This window comes from Haematobia irritans, chromosome 2 (genome assembly GCF_050003625.1).
Source record: "Haematobia irritans isolate KBUSLIRL chromosome 2, ASM5000362v1, whole genome shotgun sequence".
In the NCBI taxonomy this organism is placed as follows: domain Eukaryota; kingdom Metazoa; phylum Arthropoda; class Insecta; order Diptera; family Muscidae; genus Haematobia; species Haematobia irritans.
Genome location: NC_134398.1, coordinates 13,898,699 through 13,912,510, shown reverse-complemented (window position 1 = coordinate 13,912,510; position 13,812 = coordinate 13,898,699). Strand labels below are relative to the sequence as shown.

The 13,812-nt window shown below is 34.9% G+C and overlaps 3 protein-coding genes across 3 annotated transcripts; 1 reads left to right on the top strand and 2 right to left on the bottom strand.

Annotated features, from left to right (window-relative positions):
- Nucleotides 1-123: 123 nt before the first annotated feature.
- On the bottom strand, nucleotides 124-2,056 carry LOC142223525 (uncharacterized). The gene is made up of 3 exons (XM_075293411.1): nucleotides 1,690-2,056; nucleotides 1,501-1,636; nucleotides 124-1,431 (listed from the first exon to the last, which is right to left on the bottom strand). Exons 1-3 carry the CDS (start codon nucleotides 1,928-1,930, stop codon nucleotides 378-380), a joined length of 1,431 nt encoding a protein of 476 aa, XP_075149526.1. The 5' UTR covers nucleotides 1,931-2,056; the 3' UTR covers nucleotides 124-377.
- A 2,530-nt stretch (nucleotides 2,057-4,586) lies between these two features.
- On the top strand, nucleotides 4,587-7,743 carry Mcm6 (minichromosome maintenance 6). The gene is made up of 5 exons (XM_075293417.1): nucleotides 4,587-4,756; nucleotides 4,818-4,982; nucleotides 5,046-5,189; nucleotides 5,251-6,137; nucleotides 6,212-7,743. Exons 2-5 carry the CDS (start codon nucleotides 4,891-4,893, stop codon nucleotides 7,561-7,563), a joined length of 2,475 nt encoding a protein of 824 aa, XP_075149532.1. The 5' UTR covers nucleotides 4,587-4,756; nucleotides 4,818-4,890; the 3' UTR covers nucleotides 7,564-7,743.
- Nucleotides 7,744-9,342: 1,599 nt separating this feature from the next.
- On the bottom strand, nucleotides 9,343-10,590 carry PCNA (Proliferating cell nuclear antigen). The gene is made up of 2 exons (XM_075293410.1): nucleotides 10,341-10,590; nucleotides 9,343-10,268 (listed from the first exon to the last, which is right to left on the bottom strand). Exons 1-2 carry the CDS (start codon nucleotides 10,446-10,448, stop codon nucleotides 9,594-9,596), a joined length of 783 nt encoding a protein of 260 aa, XP_075149525.1. The 5' UTR covers nucleotides 10,449-10,590; the 3' UTR covers nucleotides 9,343-9,593.
- Nucleotides 10,591-13,812: the final 3,222 nt, after the last annotated feature.

Below are 13,812 nucleotides of genomic sequence, written 5' to 3'. Positions count from 1 at the left end.
AATTACGCTTATAAACAATCTACAATTCAAGAGAGTGTTTGTATGTATGTCTAGCTTCCCGATTCACAAGATAATTATCTCCTACTCAAAGTATCCCCTTTAAACATTGAAAAAAACTCAAGATTTGTAAGTGTATCATTACCAATATTTTATTCTTAAATGTTTTAAGCACATTTAAAGCAAACATCTAGTAAATCGTTAGTGAAATAAGGAAATCGACAAGTCATTGTTTTAAACCTAGTTGCTATATTAGCACGAGTAGTATACATTTATAATGTATCACCAATTGTGTCAATGTATGTGTATGTATGTTTTTGGATTTGGATCCAAACCATTATAAATATAAGGAATCTTGTTCTTGAAGTTTCATAAACTTTCTAATCGGGATACAAATAGTCTTGAAGAATATTTTGAAATGCAATTTTAATTTTACCCCGATCTCGACCATTCAACTTTTGTATATCGGGCAAAAGACTCATTAGAAACATGGCATCAGGATCTGTTTTACAATCGCATAATTCAGGAGAGATGGCAGAAGGATTTGTTGGCACAGCTGCCACCGAACTAGTTGGAGTATTAGATATTTGGTGATTTGTGGCATTATTTGACGAAAGACTAGGCTGTGAATTTAGGTTGGAGATCTCGAAACGTGTATGGTGATGGGTATGAGTCAATGAAGACGTATAGGGATTATGAGAAGAACGTGGTGTGGAATTGCTTACGGGCTCTGCATCATTTGGTAGAGATGCCGCTGGCGAAGAGTTTGAAACGCTTGAGTTGTTGGTAGGATTTCGTCCTGTGGTGATACCATGGTTTTGGCTTGTGGTTGTACTAACCACCTCCAATGGTTTGGTAAATGTTGGTCTCACAAAGGACACATTATTGATGGGTGGCGTTGCAAATGCTTGCGAACTACTTATATTATCCTGGGATCGAGCCCGTTTATTACGAAACTCTTCGTAAAAAGCTCTAGACTGAAATCTTTGAAGGTTTTGCATGCGTTGCTGATGCTGATGCCTTTTTTCCATAGAAAAATCAAAATTTCTCATTTCGGGATCATCGCCATCGGGAATATCGTCATCATCTACAACAGGACGATCTCCATTATCATAATCGTCAGTGTTATCCTCACATTCAGACTTGATATCATTAGCCAAAGTCGAGTGAGCAAACTGTGCAGAATGCGTAGGATGTTCGTCATCGATCATATCGTCCAATTCCGAAGGATTGTTTTCGGGATCGTCAAAATATTCCAAATAATTATCCAGTTGTGGTTGTGTGGGCGATGAAGCGCTATTATTGTGTTGTCCCATAGAATTCGCAGCCGCTGCAGCAACAGCTCTTTCCCTTTGCAAACGATTAGACAAGGAACTTATTTGGACCAAAGCATCCTGAACTTGTGAATCTAACGACTTCGATTGCTGATGTTTTCTAAGAAACAAAAATTGAAAATAGCATTGTTTTTAGTTTAATTGTCCTGAAATATAAGCCAACACTCACTTCCTTAAATAGGGATGCAGGAAAAACATACGATCGAAGTATGTCCAACAAGGTGGTACCTTCTCTTCCAAGTAATTCGTATACTCACGGCGAAAAGAAATCCGTAAATTGGTCCACTTGGCTAAACTTGCACCAGCTAAAGAATACATTGCATTTAATTTCCGGAATAGCTAAAAGTACTTTACTTACGGTTTTTCTCTAACTTCAAATCCACTTCTCGCCAAAAGTTTTCCACATAGGGTCTACAAAAGTAATATTTATGACGTGGATTGTAGATGGCTTCATTTCTTTGGACCAAATCTATTAAGGCAAAAACTTCCTCCGTTAGCCACCGGGTTGAGGTACATTGATTGTTACCTCCTGTTGTCGTGGAAGCAGAACTTTGGGCCATGGAAGAACCACCCAATGAATTGTAATAATCACTTGACATTTTCACCAAATCTTCATTTTAATGACCAGTCTTTCCTTTTTTATGGCCAGTTTTATTGCCGTGCAAATTTTCTATTCAAATACATGAAGAGCAGCTGATAAGTGTGCAGTACCCAGCAATATGTCAAAATATTATGATACCTAATAAATATGCGTCTGACATAGTGCGCAACTAAATGCAGTAATGCGCTTTACAGGCTATCAGTTATTCCGGACGACAGTGCCCGTGTCGAGCATATCCCATATCCCTGCCAACATTTTTTGAATTTGGGGACTCTTTTGAGAATCCCCACTACGTCGAAAACAATCATATACGACATCAAAAACTCGTCGGAAAAGCGCCGTCACTATTGACAAGTTGTACCACGCCAAGTTACTACAAAAATGTTTCGCATGAGTGCAATTATTAGGTGCCTTTATAGATCAATTTAGAACGACGCCAATAAGGGACCCTCCAAACAATCAGAAAAAGTGCATTTTAAGATAGTTGTAAAAGAATCATTGTGGTCGAGTAAAACACGTTTGTTTAGATATTTATTAATTTGATTAAACATTTACAAATTCTTAAAAATATAACATTTTTACCACTATCACATTACATTTAACATAATTTTTGGCATTAATGATGATGTTGAGTTACAAGTAGCGAGTTACATGTTGCTGCGTCTATCAACCAGTGTTTTTATTCCATGGAGGCAGCGTGTCTGTAAAATATCTGAAAAACAATCACTTTATTCCATTTGGAAAATCACCAAATTGTTCACCAATATACCTTTCACAATTTTAAGCGTATAATCTATGTTTTCAGAACTTTATTTTCGTTTTTATTTAATTAAAATATAACAAGCTGGTTGCGCTTGGCGTTTCACAAAAATGGCTTTTTTAACAGTAGGGATGGCAAATTACTTGCATGTACTTTTTGATGTACCTTTTCATGATGGTTGAAGTGACATTTACGAGTCTGTGGTAACGATGAGGTTGAAATGGAACTTTGAAATGCTGGCAGGGATATTATGCACAATATAAGTTAAGTCCGACGGCATAATCGATACTGCTTCATGTTTATGGGATCGATAACACATTTACCGATTATTTAGTCATCGCCGACAAGTCGTATCGATCCGACACACTGTAAGATTCTTTACAAACACCGACATTCCGTCCGAAATAACTGATATTCTCTAAAGCACATAATCCCTGCCAACATTTTTTGATTTGGGGGCGCTTCAGAGAATCCCCACTACGTCGAAAACAGTCGTATACGAGATCCAAAACTCCTCGGAAAAGCGCCGTCACTATTGAGAAGTTGTACCACGCCAAGTTACTTCAAAAAAGTATCGCATGAGTGCAATTACTAGGAGCCCTTCTGGATACATTTAGAAGGACGCCAATAAGAGCCCCTTCAAACAATCAGAGAAAGTGCATTTTAAGATAGTCGTAAAAGAATCATTGTGGTCAAGTAAAACACGATTGTTTAGATGTTTATTAATTTTATGAAACATTTATAAATTCTCATAAATATAACATTTATACGGCTATCATATCACATTTAACACATTTTTATGCATAAATAAGAGATTGATGTTGAGTTACAAGTTGTAAGTTAAATGTTGTAGCGTCTATCAGCCAGTACTTTTATTCCCAATGGAGGCAGCGTGTCTGGAAAAATATTTGAAAAACTATCACTTTATTCCATTTGGAAAGTCAAAAATTGTTCACCAATTTACTTTTCACAATTTTAAGCGTAATAACTATGTTTTCAGCACTTTATTTTCGTTTTCATTGAAATAAATTATAATAAGCCAGTTGCGCTTGGTGTTTCACAAAATATAAAATGGCTCTTGTAACAATAGTGATGGCAAAATACTTTCATGCGAATAGTGACGGCAAAATACTATCACAGTTGGAGATTGTTGCAGTGTCACTTACGAGTCTGTGGTAGCGATGAGGATGAAATGGAACATTGAAATGCTGGCAGGCATGCGCCATTCATATTAGTTTTGCTGGCGTACAGTAAAAATATATCTAGTAAAGGGAGTAAAATTGGATTTCTGTAAACAAATGACGCAAAAAAGAAGAAGAGCAGAATGAAAGGAATTGAAGTAATTTTTTGAAGAGTAAATGGGTTCCCGAATGTTAATTTCTTGCGTTGAAAAAGGTAAGTTCGTCTATTTTTTGTCACAAAGACCATATAAAATAAATCATTCGAATGGGGTTTCAATAAATCAACAACAGTTTGTATGAATCGATTCAAACCCCTATAAAAAGTTAACATATACTTCGGTTATCAATTGTAATACCAAACATCCACCTTAAAGTCATACCGCACTACAAGTAGTGCTATTACTGAAAGCTTCTGCCAATTTTAACGAAACACCTCTCTATTGTTTACCGTAAACAACTAATGTCGTTTTTCAAACTAGTAAATTAGGTAAATTGTATGCTTATTTAATACAGTTTTTTCTTTGTGTCTAGCTAATTCTAAGGAAAAATGTTTGAAAATGTGTTCAATATAAGCATTTCTCCAATGACTCTTTTAGTAGAAATTCTGGTAACTTCATATATTAACTTCCCTCTATGGGTGAATAGTTGAACTTAACATCAGCTGTGTTATGCAAACAAACTTTTCGCGCTCAAAATGCTGTCAAATAAGGCAGATGTCATTTCAAAATTTGGCGTGTGTTTTCTTAAGCCTTACACAAAGTCTTTCAAGATTTATTATTATTTAGTGATTTTAGCCGGATCCTTGAAGGATAGGTTTACTGCTGGTTTGGTTTCTAAACAGTTCTGGCGTTGCTGAATAATTTTTGTTGAGTTTTTTTTTGTGGTTCGTTGTTTGTGGATATATTAATAAAAATATATTTAATAACAATCTATTATCTATTTAGTTATTTTAGTCGGATCCTTGAAGGATAGGAACTTCATTTCTTTGGTGGTTTATTATTTGTGATTACAACAACAATGGATATAGCTGATGCTCAAGTTGGCCAATTGCGTGTTAAAGATGAAGTTGGTATAAGATGTCAGAAATTGTTCCAAGATTTCCTTGAAGAGTAAGTATAAATGTTGTAAATCATATGTGTTAATGTAGTAGATTTATCACTTTGCGACCTTAGATTTAAAGAAGATGGAGAGATAAAATACGTTAAACCAGCGGCAGATTTAGAATCACCCGATCGTTGCACTTTGGAAGTCAGTTTCGATGATGTGGAGAAATACAATCAAAATTTAGCTACCACCATTATTGAAGAATATTATCGGTAAGACATTTCCATAGCCCATTTACCCAATGCAGTATCATGATAGTGTGTATCTTTCCAGTATTTTCCCATATTTGTGTCAATCTGTTTCAAATTTTGTTAAAGACCGTATTGGTTTAAAAACCGAGAAAGATTGCTATGTATCCTTCACTGAGGTGCCGACACGACACAAGGTACGTGATATGACCACTTCCAAAATTGGAACATTGATTCGCATTTCGGGTCAAGTGGTGCGTACACATCCTGTCCATCCTGAATTGGTGTTTGGCACATTCATGTGTCTGGATTGCCAAACGGAAATTCGGAATGTTGAGCAACAATTCAAGTTTACGAATCCCACAATTTGCCGTAATCCTGTGTGCTCCAACCGTAGACGATTCATGTTGGATGTGGAGAAATCGTTGTTTGTGGATTTCCAAAAGATTCGCATTCAAGAGACACAAGCCGAATTGCCACGAGGTTGCATACCACGTTCCGTTGAAATTATTCTTCGCTCTGAGTTGGTAGAAACAGTACAGGCTGGAGATCGTTACGACTTTACTGGAACATTAATAGTAGTACCCGATGTCGGGGTATTGAATATGCCCGGTGCTAAAGCAGATCAAGGTTCACGTCATAAGGCCGGAGAGGGACCAGAGGGTCTAACCGGTTTAAAGGCCCTAGGTATGCGAGAGCTTAACTACCGTATGGCATTTTTGGCCTGTAGTGTACAAGCTACAAATGCCCGCTTTGGTGGTACCGACTTACCAATGTCCGAGGTGACAGCCGAAGATATGAAGAAACAAATGACAGATGCTGAGTGGAATAAGGTCTATGAAATGTCAAAGGATCGAAATCTGTACAGTAATTTGATAAGTAGTTTGTTTCCTTCGATTTACGGAAACGATGAAGTGAAACGCGGAATATTGTTGCAACTTTTTGGCGGTGTTGGCAAGACGACACATGAAAGTAATTTGGATTCTGTTTTTTTTTTTTTGACTATTAGTATTTGTATGATCTTATAATTTTTTCTTATCTTTTAGAGACTTCCTTGCGTGGTGATATTAATGTGTGCATTGTGGGTGATCCCAGTACAGCTAAATCACAATTCCTAAAACAAGTTGCCGATTTTTCTCCTCGTGCTGTATATACTTCCGGTAAAGCTTCTTCGGCAGCTGGTCTAACGGCAGCTGTAGTAAGGGATGAGGAAAGTTTCGATTTCGTTATAGAGGCAGGCGCTCTCATGTTGGCTGACAATGGAATTTGTTGTATTGATGAATTCGATAAAATGGACCCCAGAGATCAGGTTGCCATTCACGAGGCTATGGAACAGCAGACCATATCTCTGGCCAAGGCCGGCGTTCGAGCAACACTCAATGCTCGTACCTCCATATTGGCGGCTGCTAACCCCATCAACGGTCGCTATGATCGCTCAAAGAGTCTTCAACAAAATATTCAATTGTCGGCTCCTATTATGTCACGTTTCGACTTATTCTTCATTTTGGTCGATGAGTGCAATGAAGTTGTAGATTATGCCATAGCCCGTAAAATTGTCGACCTTCATTCGAACATTGAGGATAATGTAGAACGAGCCTATACACGCGAGGAGGTCTTGCGCTATATAACATTTGCCCGCCAATTTAAGCCAATCATAAGTAAAGAAGCCGGAGCTTTGCTGGTAGAAAACTATGGTCATTTGAGACAACGTGATACAGGAACCGCGGGACGCAGTACTTGGCGTATCACCGTACGTCAGTTGGAGTCAATGATACGTTTAAGCGAAGCTATGGCCAAGTTGGAATGTATGAATGAAGTTCAGGAACGCCATGTGAAGGAGGCCTTCCGTTTGTTAAATAAATCCATTATACGTGTTGAACAACCCGATATTCATTTAGATGATGATGATGTGGATGCAGCCTTTACCGGTGATGTTGACATGGATCAGAACAACGAGGGTACTAATGGCGCCAACGGAGAGACTGAAAATGACACAGAAGCTGCTGAGGCGGATGGGACGCAAGCCGGTGTTCAGAAGAAAAAACTCACTTTGTCCTTTGAAGATTATAAGAATTTATCTACCATGCTGGTCCTACATATGCGTAATGAGGAATCTCGTTGCGAAGTAGAGGGTACTGATTCCGGTATGAAACGTAGTGATGTTGTCACCTGGTATCTAGAACAAGTGGCCGATCAAATAGAATCCGAGGATGAATTGATATCTCGTAAGAATTTAATTGAAAAAGTTATCGATCGCCTTATCTATCATGATCAGGTTATTATACCACTGAAAACTACTGAACTCAAGCGTCCTGGTAAAAGTCCCAAGCATACAGATGAAGATGAAGATCAAGATGATCCACTGTTGGTGGTACATCCCAACTATATTATCGAGTAAAGAGTATTGCTTACGGTGTACATTATCCTACATTTCCATTTGCTAAAATCATAAAGATTTTCATTAATTGACATTTTAGTTTGTAGGAAGAGTTTTAGTTACTTAGATTTTAAGGCAACACATTTTTATAACCTATTATTTGGCAAAATAAATAGATCCAAAATTTGTTTGAAATTAAAATAGGGGATTTCTTGATTGATGGGTTGGGGGTATTGGTCAGGAAGGTTTTATTAATATGGAAATTTCGTAGATAAAGTACTTTGGCCTGATACATATGACCCAGCGAGCTAGAAGCTAAATAACGCCAATCAATGCCGATAGATTTCTCATACATATTGGAGAGCCACCGTTGTACATTGCTTAGCATGTCGGCCACATATATAAGAACTATCGAGGCTTCAGTCCCAGTTTCGGCCGAACACGTAATTTATTCCAGAGAAGACATTTTTGAGTGTTTCATAGTTTTTCTATCCCTCCCCCCTCTGACACCACAATAGACTGAATATTCGACTCACTTCAACTCCGACAATACCGGGCTGCTGCTATACTTATCTCGACCTAAGCAAGACTATTTGAAATTTTTCTCTACAATATATGACTGCAAGTGTTCTGTTATGGTCCTAAACCTGAAGATAGTTCAAATTGGTCTAAAATTGCCTATTTAGGTTGCAACTTTTTTTCTTTTTCTTGAAGCCATAGATTTGCCTATGTAGTTTATATCTACACCCAAAGAAATTTGTTACAAGAAACAGCAGACAGTCTGCTAAAACAGCAAAACGTCCGCTGAAAAAGGGGAAATCAGTCACTGTTTGCTAAAATTTATAACATAATAATTTTATAATTTGTTGTTCGTTAGATCCTGAAATACAAAATATAACAGCAGACATCGACTGCTGTTTTTAGCAACTTTTTTCTGTGAGTTTATCCATTCTTGACTTGGCTTCTCTATAAATACCCAAACCCTTTGCTTTACTGTGTACTTAGAACATGCAAATTTGATCGCGTTATGAAATTAGAATTTGATATTTTTAGATACTTGAGAGGTATTTTGAATACGTGTTGTCAGAATGTGTTTGTATATCCCCTACATTCAAATTCGCCATATTTACATCATGTTTTGATCCCCGAATAGGAGTGCCTTCGACTTGTTTATTGAAGAGTTTGTATAGCAGGGTGTAGTATTTAATCCATGGGGACGATATATGAGCTTCAGACCAGCGGAACTAGTCGCTATTTCTACTGGATGGCCTTACGTTCTTCTTTAACAAAATGTCTCATTTTCCTCAAATGAAATGCATTCTGAAATAATTGCCGAATTTGATTCATTTGCAAATTTCATATACATTTCCTCCACTGCGATCTTTAGAATTCAAAGGGTTTTCTTTAGAAGAGCCTTAGGATTAATTTCGGTGGTATTTAAAACCTCGACCAAGAGGGCTGCATCCAAATAGCGATAAAACGCCCTAGCTCATGCACCGTTTACAAATGTAAATATTTGTAAAGGTAATATCGAAAAGAAAAAGTAATGCTAGCAAAATTTCCTTGTGTTATATTACCTAAAATTATGGAGCCTATCGTTTAGACACAGTTAAAAGGTGGCCACTAGGCCACATTCATCACTGCAATGTCCAAAGATATTTAAGTTTATAGCCGTAAATCTTAAGAATTTTTTAGTTTTAAAGCCAATTTAAGAACTATTTCCTTTATGGTAGTTTTGGAATTATTGTAAAAATATCTCGCTTTTTTATGTTTTACTCAAAAATTAAAATGCTTGAGAAATATTTGTTTGCAAAACGAATGCATATAGATAGCTTATATTTAAAATACATATAAAAATTACAATATAGACTTCATTTTCTGGAGCCGTATTATTAGAAACATAACAAGATCCTGGTGATTTCGATTGGTTGGTTTTATTATGGTGCATGAAACACAATTGTGTTGAGAGGAAAATGTGCTGGAAATGTAGATCCTACGAGTGATAGCAATATTGGCAGACAAAAGCCAAATCCAAAAGAATTTAAGCAAATTTAGCTTTCATCATCTTCAATCTTGGGCGCCAAATAGTAACGTATATGACCCAAGTCTTGTATGCGATATTCAACCACCAAAGGAACATCTGCTGACATAGACAACTGTACCTGGCCCGATAGCGGGCTTGCCTTTGTGAAAGCATTGAGGTAACGACAAGCAAATGTAAGTGTTACGGGTTCTTGCATTTCAATAATAACAGCCTCTTCCTCCTTATCCACACTTGAAGTTTGTGCCAATTTAACATTGGCAGACCCAACATCACCAGAAGCAGAGAATTTGACACCCTCCTTTGTGCAACAGATTAGCATAGATTCACTGAATTGAGCCAAATCACGACAAATGCGGGCAAATTCCATAGATGGCATGCGTACAACACATGAATAATCAGTTTCCGGAATTCCCAAATGTTCCTGATCGAGATTCATCAATTTCATTTCGTAGTCCGAGACCTTTTCGTGATTGGGTGATTCAAACATAAATGTTACTGTATCGGCATTATCTTGGGCTTTAATGGTCACAGTATCATCGTTGTTTGCACATTTTAAAATTTTTGCCATGCTGCCCAAATTCATGCCCATGGATATATTGCGATCACAACGGAATTTATCAAACCCATCAGAACGTAAGGTGAGAGATACGAGCGACACATGGGAGTTGTCCATTGCCTGGAGCTGTTAGAAAAATTGAATGGATCACCATAAAATTACAAATTCCTCCATATGGATTTTTTCATTAAAGCTTACCTGTATTCCAGAGTCACTACAATCGAAAGTGCCCTCATTTAGAAGATCTTTTATAGCATCCAAGATTTTTTTCAAGATGGATGAACTAATCAAGCGAGCTTCGAACATTTTATTTGTTTAATATTTTTATTTACAGTAGAAATTTCAATGTAAAGATTCACAATTCGCTTGGTTGTTTCCTGTTTTCAATTTCTGCAACCACTCCTTTCGGCTTTTACGTTTTAAATGTGCACACCGTACTTCTCGGCCACTGAATTAGCAATTATGAGTTTTCTGCAATAGGTAATGACAGAAGAACGCTTGTTTTGGCGCCAACTGTCAAACTAATAATTTCGCAATTGGTGTCGTTTAATATGCGTCACCTGGCGGAGAATAGCGACACTTCTCGAAGACATCTAAATGCAAATGTATTTGCGAAGCGTAAGATTAGAGAGCGGCACAGCGGAACAATCCATACAAATGGTAAGGAAAGTTTTGATGTTATCACTAGACACTCACGTATGAAAATTTTTTGAATTATAGTAGATTTTATATATTAATATGCATTTATTTCTAACATCACAAAATTCAAATATGTCTTTATCAATGGCTTTCGAAAAGTTGTTCTCAAAGTTATAATACTCCCGCAACTTTTTGAAAAGTTGGATATTTGTGAGGGTGATTGGCTCATATTTGCATGATTTGCCAACGGATTTGTTAACTCAATTGCTTATAACTTTGTAATTTTTCGGTCGTTTTTCTTTTAGTTGGTCTTCCCTGCCAGCATTTCAAAGTTCTATTTCATCCTCATCGCTACCACAGACTCGTAAATGTCACCACAACCATCGCGAACTGTGATGGGGGAAGCATATCAAAAAGTACAAAATGTACATGAAAGTATTTTGCCATCACTACTGTTAGAAGAGCCATTTTATTTTTTGTGAAACGCCAAGCGCTACCAGCTTGTTATATTTTATTTAAATAAAAACGAAAATAAAGTTCTGAAAACATAGATATTACGCTTAAAATTGTGAAAGGTATATGGTGAACAATTTTCGACTTTCCAAATAGAATAAAGTGATCGTTTTTCAAATATTTTTCCAGGCACGCTGTCTCCATCGAAAATAAACAAACTGGCTGATAGACGCTGCAATATGTAACTTGCTACTTAAAACTCAACATCATTCTTTTATTAATGCAAAAAGTTATGTTAAATGTGATGAGATAAACCGAAAAATGTTATATTTATAAGAAATTATAAATGTTTAATCAAATCAATAAACATCTACACAATCGTGTTTTACTTGACCACAATGATTCTTCTATAATTACCTTAAAATGCACTTTTTCTGATAGTTTGCATGGGCTCTTATTGGCTTCCTTCGAAATTGATCTAAATAGGCACCTAATAATTGCACTGATCGCACTTTTTCGTAGTAACTTGGCGTGGTACAACTTCTCAATAGTGACGGCGCTTTTCCGACGAGTTTTTGATGTCGTATATGATTGTTTTCGACGTAGTGGGGATTCTCAGAAGCGCCCCCAAATTCAAAAAATGTTGGCAGGGTTATTACTTACGTTAGAGTTTCGTCTATACGACCATGAAGAGAAAAAACTTTAAATGGTTTATACTTTACTGGCGGAAAATATCCACTGTAAAATACGATTTTTTTGAAAATTTTGACTTTTCGCATTGATATTTTTTGAACCATATAACTTATCACATATCCAATTACACACAATTATTCATCATCTTATTACCTTCCATTGTGTTTAGTGAAAAAAGAGCGAAATTTAGAAATAACGGGATATCTCAAAAACTGTTCCATAAAAAAAATTCAAACATTTTTTTTCGAATTCAGCAGCTCAAAATACATAAGAAAAGTTGATTTTCATCAAGTGTACATTTGAGTGTAAACTAGTGAAATTTACGTAAATCCGAGTAAACCTGTGGTCTCTGGAATCATATATCTAAATCGGGCGAAAGATATATATGGGAGCTATATCTCAATCTGAACCGATTTCAACCAAATTTGCATTGCATAGTAAGAATGTTAATTATACTCCTGGGGCAAAATTTTACGTAAATCGTAATAAAACTGTGGTTATATGAGTGTAAGCTACATATATATGGAAGCTATATCTAAATCTTAACCGATTTCAACCAAATTTGGCACACTTTACGACACTATTAATTGTTCTCCTTGTACAATATTTGAAGTAAATCAGGGTAAAACTCTGTCTTCTGGGGCCATATAAGTGCATATCGGACGAAAGATATATATGGGAGCTGTATCTAAATCTGAACCAATTTCTTAAAAAATCTCAAAAATGAGTTCACAAACAGACGGTCATGGCTAAATCGACTCAGGGGCACGGTTGCCACAGTTGTTAGAATTTTACCAAAAATTGTAGATTTTTCAGAAATTTTATTTCTATAAAAAATTATATCAAAATTTTATTTCTGAAGAAAATTTTGTCAAAATTTTATTTCTGAAGAAAATTTTGTCAAAATTTTATTTCTATAGAAAATTTTGTTCAAATTTTATTTCTGAAGAAAATTTTGTCAAAATTTTATTTCTTTAGAAAATTTTGTCAATTTTTTTTTATAAAAATTTTATTTCTTTAGAAAATTTAGTCAACAGTTTATTTCTATAAATTTTTTTTTTAAATTTCTATAAAAATTTTTGTCAAAAAGTTATTTCTTTAGAAAATTGTGTCAGCATTTTATTTCTAAAGAAAATTTTGTCAAAATTTTGTTCCTATATATAAAAACTTTTAAAATAAAATTTTGTCAAAATTTTATTTCTATAGAAATTTTAGCAAAAATGTTATTTCTATAAAACGTTTTGTCAAAATTTTATATCTTTAGAAAATTTTGTCGAAATTTCTAATTTTATTTCAAAATTGTATTCCTATAGGAATCAATTTTGTCAAAATGTTTTTTTTTTTCTATAAAACATTTTGTCAAAATTTTATTTTTATAGAAAATTGTGAAAAAATTTTATTTTTTAGAAAATTTTGTCGAAATTTTAGTTTTAAAGAACATTTTGTCAACATTTTATTCCTAGAGAAAAAATTTGGTGAAATTTTATTTTTATAAAAATTAAATTTTGTCAATTTTTTTTCCTATAGAACATCTTGTCAAAATTTTATTTTTATAGAAAATTTTGTCGAAATTTTAATTCTATAGAAAATTTTGTCTAAACTTTTTTCTATAGAAAATTTTGTCAAAGTTTTATTTCTGAAGAAAATTTTTTCAAAATTTTATTTCTGAAGAAAATTTTATTTCTATAAAATTTTTTTTCAAAATTTTATTTCTATAAAATTGTTTGTCAAAATGTTATTTCTTTAGAAAATTGTGTCAGCATTTTATTGCTGAAGAAAATTTTGTCAAAATTGTATTCCTATATAAAAAAACTTTTAAAAATATTGAAATTATAGAAAATTTTGTCAAAATTTTATTTCTTAGACATTTTTGCAAAAATTTTAT

What these genes read in the sequence shown, in the direction of transcription:
- LOC142223525 (XM_075293411.1), bottom strand. Translation starts at nt 1,930, where the DNA reads ATGTCAAGTGATTATTACAATTCATTGGGTGGTTCTTCCATGGCCCAA. An exon ending in TTTGAAGTTAGAGAAAAACC is followed by an intron (nt 1,637 to 1,689) that starts GTAAGTAAAGTA and finishes TGTATTCTTTAG; the next exon opens with CTGGTGCAAGTTTAGCCAAG. An exon ending in CTGCATCCCTATTTAAGGAA is followed by an intron (nt 1,432 to 1,500) that starts GTGAGTGTTGGC and finishes TTTGTTTCTTAG; the next exon opens with AAAACATCAGCAATCGAAGT.
- Mcm6 (XM_075293417.1), top strand. Translation starts at nt 4,891, where the DNA reads ATGGATATAGCTGATGCTCAAGTTGGCCAATTGCGTGTTAAAGATGAA. An exon ending in TTCCAAGATTTCCTTGAAGA is followed by an intron (nt 4,983 to 5,045) that starts GTAAGTATAAAT and finishes TTGCGACCTTAG; the next exon opens with ATTTAAAGAAGATGGAGAGA. An exon ending in ATTATTGAAGAATATTATCG is followed by an intron (nt 5,190 to 5,250) that starts GTAAGACATTTC and finishes GTATCTTTCCAG; the next exon opens with TATTTTCCCATATTTGTGTC.
- PCNA (XM_075293410.1), bottom strand. Translation starts at nt 10,448, where the DNA reads ATGTTCGAAGCTCGCTTGATTAGTTCATCCATCTTGAAAAAAATCTTG. An exon ending in GTAGTGACTCTGGAATACAG is followed by an intron (nt 10,269 to 10,340) that starts GTAAGCTTTAAT and finishes TTTTTCTAACAG; the next exon opens with CTCCAGGCAATGGACAACTC.